This window comes from Thermobia domestica, chromosome 3, assembly GCF_964235325.1.
Source record: "Thermobia domestica chromosome 3, izTheDome1.hap1.1, whole genome shotgun sequence".
Classification (NCBI taxonomy): domain Eukaryota; kingdom Metazoa; phylum Arthropoda; class Insecta; order Zygentoma; family Lepismatidae; genus Thermobia; species Thermobia domestica.
Genome location: NC_137456.1, coordinates 313,736,338 through 313,758,677, shown reverse-complemented (window position 1 = coordinate 313,758,677; position 22,340 = coordinate 313,736,338). Strand labels below are relative to the sequence as shown.

At 37.7% G+C, this 22,340-nt stretch overlaps 1 protein-coding gene across 1 annotated transcript in view; it reads right to left on the bottom strand.

Annotated features, from left to right (window-relative positions):
• Positions 1-17,031, bottom strand: part of LOC145681150 (protein THEM6-like) — a 35,982-nt gene extending 18,951 nt beyond the window's left edge. Inside the window, exon 1 of the mRNA XM_081752593.1 lies at positions 16,761-17,031. Within this exon, the coding sequence (XP_081608719.1) occupies positions 16,761-16,905 (145 nt within the window). The 5' untranslated portion in view covers positions 16,906-17,031. The remainder of the gene's footprint in view (positions 1-16,760) is intronic.
• Between the last annotated feature and the right edge of the window lie 5,309 nt (positions 17,032-22,340).

The window sequence follows — 22,340 nt, the reverse complement described above, 5'->3', positions numbered from 1 at the left end:
TTTCGTTGTGAATGGTTTACTTAACTGATATGTTTTAAACAAATGTAAAAATTCCATTTTCACTGAGAAAATTACGTCTTTGGTCTATCGCAACTTCTTGAAGAGTCATCCTGTGTGTATCCCTCCGCGCTCTTCTTCCACGTGGAACGAAGAGTGGGTGCGTTTCACAGAAAGGAGAAAATATAGTTCTACTCGATGCAGCAAATACAGCTTTAACAAGCAGCATATAAATGTTACTATTAATTATAGTCAATTCCCAATATGCTATAATCATTGTCCAAAATGCAATCATGATTACACCAATTAACTGTTTAGGCAAGGAGTGCAAAAGTGAGACCTCCTCGAAACATGCAAATTCTGACGTAACAGGAAAGAGCTAGAAGCAAAGCTGCTGCTATGCATATTTGGGTGATGACGTCAACACTCACCTACTCGCTTCGCTGCAGAATGTTTTTTTCCTTTTTCTTTTTTTTTTTTTTTCTCCAATGCATTGAGCGAAGGAATGCTCCTAGAAGTTTGTAACCGCTTAAACAAACCGGAATGTTACGAATATCAGTGGTGGATCGTAGTTAAATTAATATAACGATTTAATAACGTTATAAGCTCTGCAAATTAGGATTATGCTACACATTACAAGCAGATTATTAAGCAACTTACCAGTAATGAGTCACCATAAAAAATAAAAAAACAAGCTGACATACTCCACATCAATTCAAGCAGGAAGGGGGGGGGGGTGTTTGCATTGATAGTCTTAGATGTTATTGAATTCAGCAGATATTAACATTCAGGACAAAGTAAGAATCATCACCTTTTTTTTGTCTATAAATATTCTGGCCAGAGATACAGGTCGCCAAAGATGTCGGCCCATTTCTCACGTGCGATTTTCAGCAAAATATTAAAATGAACTTGAAATTATCTTGAACCAAAGCTCTAGGATGGTTCAAGATATTTTGCTGGTTTTTGTTTTATTTACAAGATGATAATTTATTGATTCAAATTATATTCCTTCGTTTGGTTTCCTGATTTTTTTTTTCAAATATACTAATTGTAAAAATTGTATGTTTATTTTTTTACTGTGATCGGTACCACACAGTACTATATTCCCTGAAAAGGTGAACTTACACCTTTGAGTTTAAAAGGTTTTATAAACAATGTTCATGTTTTATCTTTCGTGGCTACTGTCTTGATTTATTATTATTATTATTATTATTATTATTATTATTCAGAAACATCAATGCCAAAAATTCTGAGAATTTTACATAAGTTCTACCTCTAATGCTCAGTTGCACCAATTGAAGATTAAAATCATATAAGACATTACATTGATTATTTTCATCTTTGGATAAAAATCTTGCATCGTGGCACGAACAGTTTGTGAGAGAGGATTATAACTCATCCACGAATAATCGGAGTTGCATAAAACTATGACTTTACTACATAACATCATGGCGCTGATTGACTAACATGTTTAACACTGAAAACTGATTCGTATAGCATGTGAGCACTAAATATAAAAATTTAAAAATACATAAATAAAAATTAAAAACAAACGAACGAAGAACGTCAATCGTCGGGAAGGCGGATATGTCCTAATGCTGGTGAATAAGCACCTAATCCTGACAAATATATCCTAAATACAAGCATATTCTTGGAAGGAAACAAGAAGCCATAACAACTATTGAAAAGGAAATTGCATTGCTGATATTTCAGATTTGTAACGCTCAGTTTAACTTTATAGATAATGTATTATATCTGGAGTTCAGATATTGAAGGCAGAAAGTAAAGAAGAAAAAGAAAAAAAAACGGTTCCAACGGAACACCCTTCCTTATTGACCTTTATGCGACATTTACAACCAAAGGACGTTTGAGAGGAACAACCTCCTTTACTTACATTATGTTTGGCTACAAACTACACTAAGATAGGGCAGGGAAGTGTAGGTGCGTACGGTATGGCAGAGTAGTGTAGATTAGGTTAGGATACATTAACTCAATATTCAGTCACTATTTTCAAATGTAGGATAGGGTAGAGCAGGTTAGATTACATTAGCTTACTTTACATTCAATGTTTAGCCATTATTTTTAAATGTGAGATAGAGTAGGTTAGGTTACGTTAATTCACTGCGTGACCGCGTCACCCATGACACTTTATTTAACAGTTACGGAACATGAATCTTCCCCGCGATCCTGGTTCGTAAACTTTTTCAAAACCCAAATTTTGGTTTAAAGTTACATTCGTATCACCAGTTGGTTTCGCTCCATTCCAGCAAATAGCACCGGTCTACGTAAATATGGCCCTTGTAATTAAATAAACAACGTTTATTTTAATAATTTACTGTCAGGTTTGCATAATGTGACCAACTGGTGATGCTAATGCAAATTTGACTTTTTTTTATGTTAACTATACACATGAGGTAATTATATACAGTGTTTTTTTTTTAAGTTACTGCTTACTCCTTGTTGAAAGGACGATAGCATTCAGTTTTCGGTTTTCGATTAACAATGCACCAGCAACTAATAGTTTTTATTGTAGAATCTGGGTAAAATTTGTAGAACGTGCCAGCAAATTTAGTCTAAGGATAAAAGCTACTCTCTAATTTAGGTATAATATCATAATCACTTTAAATAAAATAAATTAAACTACTGTGTCCATCTGTACTAAGTAGCCACCTAAACCTAATTTCTTCAATTCACAAAGTGCAGTAAGGATATAAAGTAATTAATAAAATATTGTAATAAAGTGGTGCAAATTTGGTACTTTAATCGTTACATTATGATTAGTAATAGGTGTTTTTTTTTTTTTTTTTGACGAAAACTTTTTTCTCCCCACGTGGGAAGAGGGGTTCTGTTATCATAGTCTTCACCTGACAGCTTAATCATAAATTTTAATTTAGTTCAGTATTAGTGCGATTATTATTTAATACTAAACCTAAAAATTAAGCTCAGTCCTTAACTAATGATTCTGAGTAATATAAAATTTAATAGGTGAAATTTTATGCTAAACAAAGAAAAATTTTGGATGTCGTTTGTATTAAGAGAAACACTCCGGGTCATACCGAGTGGGCGGATGATCCTGAGACTACTTTACATTGAAATCAATGTAGACTTTTTTCTTTATGATTTCTTTCTCCTTTTTTATTTTATTTTATTTTTAATTTCTGCAAGTTTCCGTTGCGCAGATTAAAGTGGCTTTCAGAGCTGGATAGCCTGGTGTGCCTTCTGTGCCTAGAAGTGTATCCAACTCAAGTCCTCTTTTTAAAGAAGGAAATGGTACAATTTGTGGTTATGATATCTCCCATCCTTCCATCGCTTTTAAAATCGTTCTGGATTACAAATATAAATAATGTATCGAATTCGCGATCTAAAATTACAGTAATTTCCTGGTTATTTTTATTTCTCTACAACGAAAATTTCATATGCACACTGCAATGTTATCATTCAATTTCCACCCCTGACTGGCGAAAATTGCAGGGGAAAATGATCCACACCTGAAGAGAATTTAAAGGATCTACAGTCAATTTCTTGGACTTAGTTGAGTTGATTTTGAGTTTAACGTCCCTTTCAGCAGCGAGGCTAAATGAGACGGGACCTACTGATTAACGTGGAATCTGAACCACATGAGCTCCCGCAGGGAATCGAACCCGGGTCTCCCACGCCAAAGGCGTTTCTAGAAGGCAGTCTAGGTTTTTGTGAACAGAAGTGTACATATGTATACAGCGCTTATCTGGATTCCTTCGACTTTGACTCGATATAATAAGCAAATAAAGACCAGAAGGACATAGAACTAATTGAAGGTGGATGAGTGTTTTCGAAGTATTGTGAGTGGCGTTCTTTCTTTTAAAATTTGGAAAATTAAACAACAGAAAATGCCTGAGTGGTAGGGGAATACGAACTTAATAGAATTCTTATTAAAGAATCTCTTACTTGAATCTTCTCTAGGAAATAAATTATTAAGGAACGAAGACCAACATTAGTATTGAAGATAGAACAAACGAAGGTAGGAAAGAATGTTCTGCATGCATATATGTAAGTGGCTGAGTTGATACAACAACAAAATGTATTAAACCTACAAAGAGTGAAAAAGTGGCTTGACTGGACTGGGACTCGAACCCGGGATCTCCGGCATACCATGCCGATGCATTAACCACTACGCCACCCAGTCCACTTTTCAGAACAGCCAAACACTCTCCCACTCCTGCAGTCGGTGCTCTCTACTCAGACCACATGGCTTGTACCACAGCCTAAGCTGCTGTGCTTGGACAATCCAGTGGCCATATACTGAGAACACCTTTAACGGTTGTGGTGTGTAAAATAAATCGGTTGTTTCTTCCTTTCATTAATATAAACAAAATGTATTGTTTGGTTGTGAAGCAGAACGGACGAAAGAACAAAATGTCTCCTTGAAAAATTTCGCGCGTAAGTAAAGCATCAAAATTTCAAAGATCTGGAAAAAACAAACAGTACGGAGGTTTTTGTTTGCCAGGCTGAACGCACAGAACTCAGTGTGCTGTGTCTGAAGCTATTTGTCTACAAGCACTAAAACATAATAGATGTCTACTAGTTTTCTTGGTAAACAGGAATTATCTTTCAGAGGACATTTTGAAAATGTTCAAGTCCAGAAACAAGGGAAATTACATGTATTTGGAGCTGATTCTGTTTTTAAAAGGACATCAAATAGTATACAAAATAACTTGATTGACAACGTGTCATGTGTTTTGAACAGTATAACTGAAGAAATTTTACGAGCAGAATTGCAGTATAAGTAGATAAAACAACAAATGCTTCTTGTAGAGCGCAAATGAATTTTTTTTTGGTAAAACGACACATGTCAGAAAAAAAAAGTTTTGAGAAAAATTAGAAAAACTATACTACATAGTATAGTTTCTCCAAAAATGTCTATTATTTATAATTTATCAAGTGTAGGCAACAGTTTGACAGATGCAGATATCTCTCAAAATGTGTATCTACGCGTAGCAAACACAATATTGTCGTTAATTTCGTGTCTGACAAAACTTGGCATGTGCTGTTTTACAAAACATCCAAGTGTGATAATGTGGCATTGTTTAAACGATCACAAGATAGATTCGCAGGGTTTCTTGATGTGTCACGTTACAAGATTGCACTAGGAATGTCAGAAATCAATCTTCATATTGTGAAGGAATTCAATGGAGACAGAAAATGTGTGTGTCAAAGCACCACGCTGTGTCTGTAATGCCTGCTTCCAAAGAAGGTGTGCAGTATCATAAAAAGAAAGAATGGGCCCTATGTATTCATTATACATTGTTACGCCCATAGGTTCAACTTTATCCTACACGGTGCAGAAACCATAAAACGCGCACAATTGTTTGTTTGTGATATGACTGTGATCCATTTGTTTTTCTCAAGGTCAACAAAGAGAACTGAGCTACTGAAAGAACAGAGTTTCCATCTAGGGTGTCTACTAAAATTTCAAAATGAAATTTCGTGACTTTTCTTTACCAAACCGTAAAATTTTATAACATTCTCAAGAGTAAATTTCGGTGCGAATTTTCATGCATGCGATAGAAGCGTGCTTTGCTTGCGATTTGGTAGCGTCTAAAGCCAACCATAGGCATTTTTGGTGGTGAATTTTGACGTTTTATAGAACAATTTTCCAGTCTGTACTTATATTTGTACGCATAAAAAAAAAAAAGCTAAATTTCGTGACTTTCTTGACTTTGGTGAGTTTTCTGACTTCGTGACTTTCGCCACCAGTAGACACCCTGCCATCTTCTCCACCCGAGTTCCACATGCTGGAATTACCACTTGCGCACAGTTTGAAACAAATTGCATTACGGCAAATTAAGGTATTATGAAATGAAATATTTCGGTTATGTCCCGCGATTATGTCCTTTGGGTTAAGGGGGACAATGTTTAAAGCAAGTCAATGATGATGGAAGAATTGGTGGAATGAGGAAATGGAGTACCCCGAGAAAACACGATGTTGTCCGTCATAAACTAACTTGGCCGGGGATCGAACTAGGGACCCCATTTGCCAGAAGTAAGCTCTCTACCACTGAGCCACCGTGGCCTCCTAAGATAAGCTATGAAAAAATGAAATCTTTAAGTTTAACATCCCACAGTTATGCCGGTGAGGCTAAAGGAGACGGTGATAATGAGAAATGAGTGAAAATGATGGAATGAAGAAAGTGGGAGGAAACGGGAGAACCCCGGGAAAACCCACGAGCACGGTGTTTGTCCACCACAAAGTCCACACGGCGCGAGCTGGGATCAAGATAAGCTATGAGTCACATACGTGAATCTGATTATGAAAATTGGGATCCGGTTTCAAAAAGGGCTGCAAGTGGTCTACAATTACGCTTAGATTCATTTGAATTTCTCCTTTCGTTGCATTTCTTTTAGCAAAATATTTATAAATACCGACAACAGGGTGTCTACTAAAATTCCAAAATGAAATTTCGTGAACTTTTTTTAACCAAATCATAAAATTTCCTAATATTTTCAAGAGCAAACTTGGGTGCGAATTAGGCCGAATTTTTATCCATGCGATTAAAACATACTTTGCTTGCGATTTGGTAGCGTCTAAAGCCGACCATAGACATTTTTGGTGGTGAACTTTGACATTTTATAGAACAAAATTTTCCAATCTGTACTTACATTGGAACAGTTTAAAAAGAATTGTGACCCAAAATCTAAATTTCGTGACTTTCATGACCATTTTCTGATTTCGTGATCGATAGACACGCTGGACAATCTATTTCTTATCTTGCAAAGAAATGTAGTTTTGGTGTCACACTGTGCTGCAAAGAACTCATGCACACAGCGTCCGCGTTCAAAGAACTGCATTCGAAAGAGACTATAATTAATGCATTATTACGGAAAATCAAAATATTAGTTCATGCGATAAGACCAAGCAAAGTTTAACAATACTGTAATACGAAATTTTTGATAATTATTGTTCACATGGAAACGCATTTTCGTGATTTGTTCTCCCTGGAATTTGCAAGTTTCAGGATTATAAGAGTGATTTTCCTAATAAGAAACTACAGAATCTTAACCTGTCCCTTTTTTAACGCAAATCAGCTGCTGGAATGAACTGACACTCATTTACCCTGACGAAAATAAATATTTTAAGCCTATTAATCTACTTTAATTCATCACAACAAACGGGCTGCAAGAATTGTACACAGAATGCTTCTGACTGTTAGATTTGTGCTTAAGTATTCCAGTTACTACAGCAAACTATATTTTGGATTTTAAATACAAACATATCCTTCACCTCCATTGATCAATACTGAGAAATTCACAAATAAGTCTCCTTTGAATTTCCGTTACATTTCACATTTTCTTTTTTAACCATAGTTTTACGTCCCACGGTTATGCCGGTTGGGCTAAAGGAGACGGTGATGATGAGAGATGAGTGAAATGGTGGAATGAAGAAAGTGGGAGAAAACCCACGAGCACGATGTTTGTCCACCACAAAGTCCACACGGCGCGAGCTGGGATCGAACCAGGGACCCCAAGCGCCGGAGGTGAACGCTCTACCACTGAGCCACCGCGCCCCCCAACCATAAAAGAATTGAAATTAAAATGCTATCTGTATGGTCAAATACAGAATAATATTTCAAAAGTTTATAATTACCTGATTATTTGAAATTAATTCTGTCATCTATTTCAAACATTGTAAATAAGCATAGTTTCTAATGTATTGAAATTTTATTATGAGTGTTCTTAGAGTTGGTGTTATGCCTTAGTAATTAATTTTTCAAAATTGTATAGTCTAGCACGGGAACCCCAGATATCTCTGGTGTCACGTTTTATTTCCCCATATTTTGGCAACTGTTAGGTGTAGCAACTTGGGGTTTTCGGTAAATAGCATGAAACGTTGTAAATAGTTGTAAGTTTCCATAACCGTTTTCCAAGTGGATTTGTACACAACCAAAGGTGGTTTTGTATATATATATAAAAAAACCTCCTGAAAACGGCTTATTTGGAAAATAATACATAATGATCGCTTTTGGCTGTTGTAATGGTCTGTCCAAGCAGCTTAATAGAACAACAAAATATGCTTCTGTTAATATAAGTATATACAAGAAAGCTTGGTAAGGTGAGTGGGGTGCTGAAATCTCTAGCTACGGCTCTGCTTAGAATTAATTTATAAGAAGATATAAGTAACCCAGTTATTCCAAAGAAAGGCCTATCCTGATGGAATCATCAACCTTTGTCACTGATAGTAATCACTTAGCACAGGTTGGTGCGTGATTTTTTTACCAGTAATAGTTCAATGGGATAAAAATTTATAGACATAGCCTATTATAAATCTGTAGACAACTGAGGATGTGATAAAATATATCAACAAGACAGTAGTAGACAATTACACGGTTCCCACACAAAAGAGAATACAAGTTTCCCTGACAAATTCTTGAATATAAATGGGAAGATATAGGACAAGTTCTATCATACACTTTTTTAACGGCCTCCTCCATTCCCATACCCGTCCAATACACTCCTTTAATCATCATTTTCATATTTGTTATGTTCAGTATGAGTAATTATTATTTACACAAAATGTATCATGTAAGTATATAATAATATATGTATGATACAGTACCACATACCTTTTTTCTGCTTGAAAAACAATAAAAAGCAATATACCATGCTGTCAAGAATGTTGCTCACTTTCCCTAACACCTATTACTATCAGTCCTAAAACGATCGATCCTCTTGGTCTTCTTTCCCCAGTGACTATCAAGGCTAAGATACTATTACAATCTTTATGGAAGGAAAACTTAGGTTGGGATGAACCCCCTTTCTCTTGAGACCAGTGCAGTGTGGCAAGCATACTGTGACTCACTATTTTTGTTACGTGAGGTGAAGGTAGCGCGATGTATCATGCCATCTGACAGGTCATTGTGATGCTAGAGCTTATTGTGCAGTGGCCTACCTACGATCAAAATGTGCAGACGGGGGTGTGGGCGTAAGCCTCATTGCGGCTAAGACTAAGGTTGCGCCCATCAAAGCTGTGTCCCTTCTCCGCTTGGAGCTTGTGCGGTATTATTGTTGGTTAAGCTGCTGAAAACAACCACTAATGCAATTAATCTCAATGTGAAAGAAGCTAGAGCCTTTACGGATTCTATGGTCGTGTTATTGTGGTTAGCTCAGTCATCGGACAAATGGCAAACCTTCGTTGCTAACAGAGTAGTGAAAATACAGAATATTCTGCCTGCCTCCGTGGGGACATGTCGGGAGTAAAGACAATCCAGCGGACTGTGCTACGTGGGGAGTCATGTCCCAGGAGCTCCTAGGTCACCCTCTGTGGTGGGAGAGTCCTTCATGGATGTGCGAAGCAGTGTTGCCTGCGTCATTTTGTACTCCGGCTGCCTCAAGTGTAGTTGAGGAAGAAAGAAGAAAGTGTGTCACAGTCATGTGTGGAAACACCGAAAATGAAATTGTGAACCGTTGCTCTTCCCTGTCAAAGTTGAAAAGAGTGGTGAGCTGGTGTCGGCGCTTATTTACAATTGCAGAAACCCAAAACAGAAGCTTCGTGGTTCATTGACCGCGACAGAATTAGAAGAAAGCCTTTTGTGCTTGGTCAAGGTAGTGCAACAAGGTGCTTTTTCTACAGAGCTGAAGTGTCTGCAGAATAAACAACCCCTCCCCGCAAAAGCAGGTGAGGTGAGGTGATTGTAGTTTAGTGTCCCATTCAGCAGCGAGGCTATATGAGACGTGGACCTACTGATTAACGTGGATTCCGAACCACATGAGCTCCCGCCGGGAATCGAACCCGGGTCTCCCACGCCAAAGGCGCGTACGCTAACCGCTTAGCCACGAGGGAGCTCCCCCGCAAAAGCAGTTTGTTATGTTTAACTCCCTTTATTAACAGTGATTGAATTTTGCGTGTTGGTGGAAGGTTGCAAAATGTCGAAATGTCCGTGGATAGGAAACATTCTATTTTGATGCCCAAAAAGCATAAACTTACTCGTCTATTGGTGGAATGTGAGCATGCAAATACCTTGCATGGTAGGCCTCAATTCGTGCTGGCTACCCTGCGAACAAAATTTTGTGTGCTGGGGGCCAGAACTTTAGTGTGTGATGTTATTCACAAATGTGTAAGGTGTCAGCGTTTCAATACAAGAACTCAGACTCAAATTATGGGTTCACTGCCAGCATCCCGGGTTAATCCCGGCAAGTGCTTTTCCAAAACTGGTGTGGGCCATATATTTTAAAAAACAGCTATGGAAGAAGTCGTATTAAGGGTAAGGGCTATATTGTTCTGTTTGTGTGTCTCGCTACCAGGGCCCTATACCTTGAATTGTTATCTGACGCCAGCACAAATTCATTTCTAGCCGCTTTGAAGCGATTTATAGCCCGCAGGGGTGTTCCAAGTGATTTGTATAGTGACTGTGGTCGAAATTTTGTGGGCGCTAGTAAGGAATTAAATGAGCTATTGAAGGCCAGTGCGCATTCGAAGGGAAACAACCTGACAACATCATTAGTCTCCGAAAGGGGAATAACTTGGCATTTTAATACCCCATCTTCCCCTCACTTTGGTGGTTTATGGGAGGCCGGCGTGAATAGTGTGAAGCACCATTTAAAAAGAATAATAGGAAATGTAACATTGTGCTACGAAGAGATGTGCACCGTGCTGGCCCAAATAGAAGCAATTCTGAACTCGCGTCCTCTCACACCGTTGTCAGAGAATCCTAATGATTTCTCCTGTCTTACCCCTGCTCACTTCTTAGTTGGGAAATCCCTCTTGGCCCTCCCAGACAGGGTGGATTGATTTAAATCAGTCTGATTTAAATCACGATTTAAATCAAGATTTAAATCATTTGATTTTTTAAATAAAAATCGTTGATTTAAATCGAATTCCGAAATAAATTAATTTAAAGTGAAAATAAGTAAAATCCCGTTTCTGTTTTGTTATTTCGATTATGGAAATTAATAATCATAATACAATGAGACTCAAATGTACAGTATAGTATGAAAACAAATGCAGAGGATGATTAGGGAAAATCCCGTTTTGAACAGGTAACGGAGCAATCCTGTTTTCTTCTTTTCGTAACATTGGGTTTGGGTTTTAAGATCGTTAACTATTCCAACGGGGAAATTACTATCGATATTTAAGACGAAAATTCTTTTTTGTGCGTGTCTGTTTGTTTGTTCCTAGATAATAGGGTGTATTTAGAGGGGTCCTATCCTCTCTCCATTTTTGTTTTTTGTTTTATAACTTTAGGCGAAATTTATGTATTTCATGCTGCAAGCTAGTTCTGAGTTTTTAAAAATAGGCCCCTGGCAAATATAAGTAACTTTTGTGAAAAAAAGTGTCATTTTGATAAACGTTGCTGTACTTTTTCCTTAATGCTTAACCTTTTAAATTATATAATTAAATTATTCTATTTAAATTATATTATATTTTTAGGTGATAGGGTAGAATCTTCATTATTCGATTAAAAGAGTACCAATAAGGTTTTTTACTTCGTTTTCTTCAAGACTGGAGGCATTCTAGAACATGTTGCATATGCTTTCACGCCTTTCTGCGTTGAGGCATATTGTGTGATGACGTCAAATTTAAAAAAATGATTTTTTTTTTGTTATGCGTATTATTATTTGGCATTTTGCGGGTTATATTTTGCATTCAGAAGACTGAAATTTTGCACACTCGTTCAGTGCACCCCTTAATAATTTTCAGATGTTTTCAGATCTCTGTGGAAACAGCGGAGTTCAGAGAGGCAAAAATGTTTAAAAAAATAAATAAAAATAAAAAAACAATATTTTTAACAAAAACAGCTTTTTTCGTGATTTTCCCGTCTCAGGTGGAGACATATGAATGGTACCGTTTCAAAGGCTGTTCTATTCTGAAGAAAATGATGTACGTAGTATGCTCCTAGGATAAATAGGGATGTCGCAGGAAACTGTTATCTGAGATCCTGTTTTATACGGGAATCTGGGGTATTTGAGGAATATTATTTTTCGCGGGCTTACTTTTGCACCTACAAGATTGAAATTTTGCACATGTACTCAGTGCACCACTCAGTAGTTTTCAGATTTGTTTCAGATCTCTGCCTTAAAACAGGGGCAGGGGTCCACAGAGGTATTAGTTTTTTTTTTTTTAATATTTTTAACAGAAAATTCATTTTTTCGTGATTTACCCGCCCCAGATACATGATGGAGATATTTGAAGGGACACGTTTGAAAATTTGTTTTATTCTGAAGAGAATAATGTACAAATCATGATCCTAGGATAAATAGGGATGTCTGAGGAAATTTTTATATTACATCCGGGTCATCGTGGGAATGTTCTTAGCTCATTGTTAAATAATTTCCTCACCTTTACTACTCAAGGTAGAAGCTTGAAATTTTGTACATACATTCAGTACACCCCTTAGTATTTCCCAGTTGATTTTGAGATCTGTGCGTTAACACAGGGGAATAAAGAGGGGATTAAATTTTTTTAAAAAAAAGTAAAAAAAAATGACGATTATTCTCAAAATTTCCCGCTTCAGGGACATGATAGGGAAATGTGAATATTACCGTTTCAAAAACTGTTCTATTCTAAAAAGAGTGATGTGTGTACCATGATCCTAGGATAAATAGGGATGATGCTGTAGCTGCTTGACTGAAAGTCTATAATTTACGTTTAAAAAGAGCCATAATTTAAAAGGGTTAAGAAACATTGTTTGGGATTGATATAGGTTAACGATTGGGGATAATTCAAAATTCAACCCCAATACTTTCACTTAAATGGCATAATTAGCATTTAATACTAATTCCTAATGCTTTTTCTTCAGTTCGCGACTTGCATTATACGAGGAGAAAGATTTGATTTAAATCAAAAAAATCAACAAAAATGATTTTTTTGAAAAAAATCATGATTTTTTTCCACCCTGCTCCCAGAAAGGACTGCTCGTCCACTAACCTCTCTCACCTTAGAAGATAGCACCTTGTAAGGCATTTCTGGCGTAGATTATCTTACCTGCAGCAAAAGGCAAAGTGGTTTACTCTACACGATAACCTGAAGGTGGCGACATGGTGATACTAAAGGAATCCAACCTTCACCCACTACAATGGAAGCTTGGGAGTGTCAAGGAAGTTCACTCAGGCCGCGATGGAGCAGTGCGTGTAGTTACGATTAAAACAGCCCAGGGTGAACTAAAACCTCCTATTGTTAAACTGTGTTTAATGCCGTTCAATTCAGAGAATAAATAGGTCATGGCAGTGGTGTTGTGATAAGTGCATTAGCTGCTGTCCTATAATTTGTAAATAGTGTTCTCATGCTTCAGCTTATTAATATTCATTAGCCTTATGCGGTGTATGTGATTGAAGGCTTGTGAAGTTACTATTTTCTGTGAAACTTGAGCGTTTCAAGGTGGGGGCTATGTTTGGGCCATTCTGTTCTCTGCCAATTAATTATTAATTTTGTCTGATAGCCTTATATTCAATTTTTGACAGTGACACTCTCTATGTAGTGCTAATTGTTGTGGACAGATGGCTCTTAGGATGACTTTTCCTCTACCCCGGAGTTTAGCATTCTGGTTCCTTTCCTCCCCCTTAGGCCGCGTCCAAGCATCTTTTGTCAGTGTGGAAGTGAGAGCTTTTTGTGTGTAACGCGCTACCGAGATCGTGCTAGGAGGACCAAATTACATTCCTTTTCAATTGAAATAACTATCAATCTTTGTGTACTAAATACAGTCCATTAGTTGTATACTTCTTACTATGTGTTAGTATTAAATAATTATCAACACACGTTTTTAGTGCTTTTACGTATGTTAAAACAACAAATCGTTGTTTGGATAAACATAGCACACCCTATATGGGGACACTTTCAGGAGGAGAGAGGTAATATTTGGGATTTTTCCATCTCCCACTGTAATAAAGCTGTGCACCAATTTTTACAAAAATCTAAGATCGTCAGGTCAGGTTTTGCCATTTCATTGGTTGATTTCACAAGTACCTCACTCTCTCAGCACGAAATAGCAACACTGCATCACTGCCATCATGGGAATGCTGTATCAGTGTTTCTCTTCACAAGTGAACCTGTAGAACTGATAGAGAAGAAACAATGTTAGACTGAAAAAAAAATGCTACATTTGCGCATTTATGTTCCCTGACTTTCCAGAATGTGGGAACCCTGTTAATTAGTGGAAGAAATGCACTTCAGGTGATATCCTTCAACTTGACTGTTGTAGTTTCCAAGGGGGGCGGGGGTATAAGCGACATTTCAAAAAATAGTTTCAAATTTTGCTGTAACTAATGTAAAAATTCTATTGGATTTTCGATAGTCTGAAGTACAATTTCCTCTAGTGGGGCCAGCGCCACACCTTGCCCCTCCCTGATGGGCGCCCTTGCATGAGGATATTATTTTCACAAAGAAATAAGTTTCACTGTTATATAAATTTGTCTCATATTCTTAATTCATAGAAGTTTGGATACTTCAACATAATATTAATAAATACACATGTGGTAACACCTGACATGGGTTAAAGCAAATTAATTGGTATGTGTACTGACGATGCAGCAGGTGTCCAGACCACGTGCAAGTACATACAGTCGCTCACATTAATACTCGGTTTTTATTAGTAATTGCCAAAAACAAATTCGATTTGGATAATAAAAGGTCAAGTAAACGTAATTTGTAAGGCAAAAGATACGTGGATACATATTGAACTCTGAAAGAAAAAATGTGACACAAAATGCTAATCAATGCTTGGTAACAGGATGTGAAACAGATAATGGAGCAAAAATACCTTCCATTAATATTCGGTTTCGATAGTGCCAACGGTGTTTACTCGTTTCTGTACTATGTAGATGGCATGGTATTGTGACATGTACTGCAGATGACAGCAGAAGAGTGGTCATGGCAGAGGTGCATAAGGAGCACTGAACGTTGTGAATCAAACAGGTTACATGGACTGTGGCGAATATGGGTAGGAAAGGTATAAACACAAGTCTCGAGCAGAGGCATTTGGTGATCTATGGGAAGGTTCTAGAACACAGGTCTCCTCATATATAAATAGGTTAGTAGCTAAGTTGGTTCATTTCTGTACCAAAGTAAAATACTTAATTCACATGGTACTACCGAGCGAACGTTAGCGAGTGAAGGTGGGTTAGAGCCCCGCAGGGCACGTTTTCTGTGTTTATTACAGCTAAGTGGGAAGGAGGACCTGTGTTCTAGAACCTTGCCGATTTATCATCATGCGACAGAGCGTAAATACGCTAAAATATCTGAAATATTACACATCCTCAAGAGTAGCATTGGAGACATTGTCAGGATGTATAAAAATGAAAAAAAGAATAGAATGCATACCACAAATTGGACAGCCCAGGAAATTGTCAGATAGTGACGAACGTGGTATTCTTCGCAAAATTAAGAACAACTCCAGGCTAAGTGCAGTGAGTATTAGAGCATCCCGGAACTCCGAGTTAGGCAAGAACGTTATCGCAGAAATAGTTCGCAGTGTTGAAATATTCCGTGTTTCATAGTAGGGTACCAAGTAGGAAACAGTGCGTAAGTCAATAGAATAAAAGATATAATTTTGCAAGAAAACATGGGGTAAGTCGGCAGACTGGTGGGAAAACGTCTACACCAAACACATCAAATTTACTTTCGTCCACTAATAAGACTTACCCATATGTTTTGGTGCTAAATTAAACCTTTTATTCTATTGACTTTACTTACGTACGGTCTTTTACTTTGTACCCTACTACGAAACACGGAATATTTCAACATTTGGCTGATATTTAATATCTCCCCCAATCTTGCACGTGTACAAAATATAGCTGAGCTAGGGACAGGTAGCGAAGGGAGTTAGAAGCCCCCAGGGCCCTTGTACTTCTACCTTTATCACAATTTACACAAAAACAAGGTACTCGGTTCTGGAATAATGGAACGAGTTGGGGGAAATACTGAATGCCATCCCAACATTCTGCGGACTATTTCTGCGATTATGTTCTTGCCTAACTCGGAGTTTGGGAATGCTGTAATACTCACTGCACTTAACCTGGAGTTGTTCTTAATTTTGCGAAGAATAGCACGTTCGTCACTATGTGACAATGTCATGGGCTGTCCAATTTGTGGTATGGATTCTGTTCTATTTTCATTTTTATACATCCTGACAATATCTCCAACAGTACTCTTGAAGATGTGTAATATTTTAGCGTATTTACGCTCTTTCGCATGATGATAGATCACCAAATGCCGCTGCTCGAGACTTGTGTTTTTACCTTTCCTACTCATATTCGCCACAGTCCATGTAACCTGTTTGATTCACAACGTTCAGTAGTGCTTATGCATCTCTGCCATGACCTCTCTTCTGCTGTCATCTGCAATACATGTCTTGTCACCATACCATACCCTCTACATAGCACAGAAACGAGTAAACACCGTTGGCGTTATCGAAACCGAATATTAATGGAAGGTATTTTTGCTCCATTATCTGTTTCACATCCTGTTACCAAACATTGATTAGCATTTTGTGTCACATTTTTTCTTTCAGAGTTCAATATGTATCCACGTATCTTTTGCCTTACAATTACGTTTACTTGACCTTTTATTATCCAAATCGAATTTGTTTTTGGCAATTCCTAATAAAACCGAATATTAATGTGAGCGACTGTATGCATTCTAAACATCATGTACTATACCGTAACTGTATTCTGCATTAAGATTTTCTTTACATAAAGTGCTCAATAATAGACGTTCTGTTTTGTTTCACAAATTATCATTCAATTCATTTAATTCAAAAATTAAAACATGAAGTTGTTTCATAGTAAAGTTCACTTACCGAATATCACTGTCTCATCCAGAACACTAACTTTTTTCTTAAATATTTTAGCTGTAACAACAGTGAATAATCCTCGTAAAAAATAATTTACGTCAAATAATAAATATAAGAAAGCAATAACTGCTATGATACAGTATACAACCATTTTTAAGAAGTTCCTAAAAACTAGAAAAACTAATTTTAAATAAGTCAGTCACACTTCGTCTGCAGTCAAACGCCGGCGGCCTTACGCACGGTTCTTGATTGTTCAATGTTTTTCAAAGTCGTAGTACCTGTTGCCAAGACCCCAAACAAAATTCTCCCTAGTAAGCCTTCAGATTACTCTACTGAGTTGAAATTTCCTAGGAATCTTTCCGTAACGGTTAGCGTCAGTACAACGCTAAATTTGTTTTAAAATCGCGATAAGGCGGATTTTCATGTGTCCTTTACCTCCGTGAGTTGCGAGCGATTGTGCTAAACAGCCAATGAAATCACGCATCGGAGATTGCGCGCTACACTCGCGTCAGAGTAGAAATTTGTTCAATTCTGACGGAAGTAGCGCGCGTATACTATTGTATTCACTGACTAACATGGCGGAGGTAAGAACAACGTTTGAAGAACTGCTCGTAGAACAAGTAAGAGAAAACAAAATTTGGACAACCTTAAGTATCCGAAATACAAGGATTCAGTATTAAGGACAAAAACATGCCATCAAATTGCTGAAAATATTGGTATCGATGGTTAGTACTTTTATATTTGTGTAATTAATTAGTTGTATTACCGGGAACAATAGATAGTTCATACAATAACTGGTATGTACAAATTATCAATCCCTATATAAAATAAAAGCAATGTAATTTGAAACATGCTTTAGTATGATTTATAAATATTTTTATTTGTTTTATAAAATTTATCCGGATCGGATTTTAATTCAAAGAAAAGGTTCCTGTATATTCCGTATTCTCGTCGAAGCTGGAAAATGGGGTGAACCCACCACATTTTCCTAACATACTTCTGACGGCGGCGTTTTGAAATATAATATATTCCAGCTAAAACGATAGCTCTCCTTCGGGAATCCATTATCACAAACTAAAGTCGCAAACTTTCTATTTTACGCATGCGCATTAGCTAGCGAGTAGTAATTTGGCGCAATACACGCACGGATGTATGAAAACGAAAATAATTTACGATGAATACGCTACATGTGATGCTTCCGTTCTAACGCGGGCATGAAAATCCGTCTATAATCAGCATAGCAGCTATAATGGCTTATTTCTGTACTTGCATTGCGTTGCGAACAGCAAATTTTGCTAAGTCCGATTCGGAATGACATCCTTGATATAGGATAGGTATTTTATTAGCATTACAGTCAGAGGCGGAAATGCATCATTAGGGGGGATTCGGACGCTTTTTTCTACAAGAACCACTAGCACCTCAATGTCACAAATCAAGTTGCACAATTTTCTTTCTACAGTAAGTCAACAGTATTGACAATTAACAATTAAAACCCATACATTCTTTCATCAGCATATTATTCTGAATTGTTGGAAGTATTACATAAAGTTCAAGGAATACGTATACTATACAGGGTGAGTCAAAAGTCCTTGGACACCTGCATAAGTTTGAAAATCGACGGAAAAAGTAAAAAGTGATGATGGGAACAGAGATTTGATGAGGGGCCGCAAATTTTGGAGTGTATGTCATTCATGGCCGCCATCTTGAAATCCGCCATTTTGGATTCAAGTCACTTTTTTAATGGGAAGGGGGTGTATGACACATCAAATAACATTAGCTTGAGCTCAGGAATTTAGTGGTGTAATTTGTTTTTTTTTTCTATCTTGTACAGTTTAGAAGTTATTAATATTCAAAGATGGGAAATTACCTTGATACTGAATGCTACAACACATGTTCTAGGTGTTGTCCATCCCGTGCAATGCACAACTGTAGTCGCCGCAACCACTCTGACTGCACACGGAGGAGAATCTCTCCTGAAATTTGGTCACAGGCTTGTTGGATGAGTTCCTCCAGGTGTCTCAAATCACGGATTGTCTCAGCATACACTATCTGCTTAAGACGTCCCCATAGATAAAAATCAAGGTGCGTTAAGTCAGGAGATCTGGGCGGCCACTCCACGGGACCACGGCGACCAATCCACTTCCCTGGCAGTGTATTACAAATTTAGCTGGCGTTTTAATGTACTACTTTTTGGTGATACAAAGTCTATCACCTTTTCATTCGAAACATTCTCTAACAAGTCCTTATCAATAGAGTTGAACATAAATGTTTCTAAATGTTCCTGATACATGGTACTCCTTAATGTATTTCAGTTTTGAAAAACTTCTTTCACATGTTACCTGAGTTACAGGCAGATCCGTAGCTAGAGATTTCGGCGCCCCTCTATACTCACCTTACCAAGCCTTTTTTCTTGCGTGTAAGAGAAGCATCATTTGTTGTTATGGTAAATTTTTATCAAGCTTCTTGGACAGACCATTGCAACAGCCAAAAGCGATCATTATGTATCCTTTTACAAATAAGAGCTGCTTTCAAGATGATTATTTTGTACTTTCTATTTTTTAAGTTGACAAAACTCCTTTGGTTGTGTTCAAATCCATTTTCAGAACAGTTATGGAAAGAGCATGGAGCCAATTCTCCTACTCCAGGGAAAACGTGTTAGACATTTAGTTGGTGGGCGCGGGTGATGGCGTTGGAAATATCCGGTTTCCCTGAGCATAGCAGTCAGTAATGTCAAAAATCGAGCCCAGGCCCGGAGACCCCAGAAATGGCCAGGTTTTGGGCTCGGATTTCTTCTATTCGACTATTAAACATGGAGTTGTTGGAGAAAGTTAGTAGCATTAGAAAGGTTTTGGTCCCTTGAGCATAGTGGTGATATCAGAAATCTAATCCGGACCTCGAATCCATAGAGATAGGGTCCTGAAATTTTGGGGTCACATTCGTTCTATTCGACTAAAAACCATGGGATTCTTGGAAGAAGGTGGTGCAAATGGAAAGGTCTGGATTTCATTAGCACATTGGTGATGTCAGAAATGGAACCCGCAGCCAAAGAAATGAGGTTCCGAAATTTTGGATTCAGGTCCATTCTATTTTCCTATTAAACATGGAGTTGTTGGACACGGGTGGTAGCATTGGAAAAGTCCTAGACTTCTGAGTACAGTGTAGCATCAGAAATCGGGCCCTGGTTTCAAAGCTTCAGAAGTGGGATTCCAAAATTTTGGATTCGGGTCAATTCTATTTGCCTATTAAAAGTGGAGTTGTCGGACGAGATTGGTAAAGTAGGAAAGATCTGGGTCTTCTGAGCACTGCGGTGATGTCAGAAACCGAGGATCGGGCCATGAAGCCTCAGAAATGGGGTCCCGAAGTCTTTGGTTCGGGTTCCTTTTATTTGCCTATTAAACATGGAGTTGTAGGATGAAAGTGGTGGCGTTGGAAGCCTTTGTCCCTTGAACACAACGTTGATGAGAATTGGTTCCGGGCCCCCATTTTTTTTATTTGTGTCGTAAACCTTTTGTCTAATTTGATAGATAAAACCAAGATAAAACCATATTAATAGATGAATTGATGGTTTTATCTCTCGCAATCAAGTATTGAGATTGAGCCATTGCAAAGGTTTACAACACAACCCAAACTTCGAGACCCTTACCTGATTTCTGATATCACCGCACTGCTCAAGGGACCAAGACCTTTCCAACGCCACCACCTACGTCCAAAAACACGTTGTTAATTAGCCGAATGTAAGAGACCCGAAAGCAATATTTTGGGACCTCATTTCCGGGACCTTGAATCCAGGGCCCGATTTCTGACATTACCTCTGACAGACGACCCGAGCCTTTCCATCGCCATCACTTTCGTACAACAATTCATGTTTAATAGGCGTATAGAAGGGGCTCATGCCCAAAACCTCTCTGGGACCTCATGGTGGGGGCCCGGTTCCTGACCACCAATCGGCTGAGGGGAACCGGATCTTTCCAACGTCACCATCTGCATGCAACAACTCCATGCTTAAATAAGAAATAGAGTGGACTCGAGCCCAATATTTCGGAACCACATTTCTGGGGCTTCGAGACCAGGGCTTAATTTCTGACATTACTACTTTCGTTAATCGACCCCGACCTTTCAAAAACCAACATCCTAGTACAACACCATGTTAAATAGGCAAATAAACGAGACCCTACCCCAAACTTTTGGGACCTCATTTCTGGGGCCTCAGGTCCCGGAGCTTTCCAATTTACAATCTGTATCCAATAACTCCATGCTTAAAACAAAAATAGAATGAAGCCGAGCTCAAAATTTCGGGACACCATTTTTGGTCCTTTGAGACAATTTCTGACATTACCACTGTGCTCAGACGATCCGAACCTTTCTAACTTCAACATCCACGTACAATTCCATGTTTAATAGGCGTATAAAAAGAACCCGTGCCCAAAACTTCAGGACTCAATTTTTCTGGAGCCTCATGGCTGTGGCCTGGTTTCTGATATCACTACTGTGCTCAAGAGACCCGGACTTTTCCAACGCTACCATCTGCATTCACTAACTACATGTCTAACACTGCTTCAGTATTGTAGGAGGATTTTAATGGAATTTTCTCCAGGCTCCTTACAACTATTTACAACGTTTCAAACTATCCATAAGAAATGAAATTTCATTACACTAGAAACTATGTTCTTTTAAAATGTTCAAAATGGGTGACAGTATTGATTTCCAGTAATAATTGTAAACTTTCGTAATTTTATTCTCTGTTTGAATAGAATTTTAAATTCGAATCTTTTACGGTAAAAAATATTTTTGTGAAATGTAACGGAATACGTACGGATATATAATGTATGTATATTTTGTATGTATGTAGATAGGTAAAAATATCACACAATTAGATACATATGCAGAAAAAATATCCATGGAGAAATGATTCCAATAAAAACATTCAAATTGGAAGCAATTCGTATGTCAATTGAATTTTTAAAAATCACTGGTAGTGATAAGTTTTTCGAAAAGACAAAATCGTTGGATAAGTTCTGACCTCTTAAGCCCCTATTTTACAACTTCTTCAAGTTCGAAAATATTATTATTATTGTTTACTTTCATTTTTAATATTCCTGCGCAAACAGCAGCTTGCATGTTCTCTTTACTCCTCTACTTTTCATACCTTCATTCTCACCATCGTGACTAACCAGATTGGGTAGAAGGGCGTGATTAACTAAGCAAATTCATCACCATCAAAGCACATTTCGGACTTTGACCGTTTGATTTTAAAAATGCTCCTGCGTAATCTATAAGACATTACTCGGCACCTTGATATCACTTCGTCATTAATAAATCATATATAATAACTTTCTTTAGTAAGTGTAAAACTTGTGACTGTTATTGAAACGTTTGAGTTGCGAGCGGAGCGAGCAAGAAAATTTTTAACAAATCCATTTCTTTGCTAACCGACAATATTTATTTAATAGGGTGCCAGAACTTTTACGGGGTGCCACGTCGTTTATTCATTTTCAACACTTTTCCTTTCTTCTTGCTCGTTCGACGCTTCCTTGCTATCAGCGCCCTGGGCAAGCTCCCGCTGGCCCCCTCTAGCTACGGCTCTGG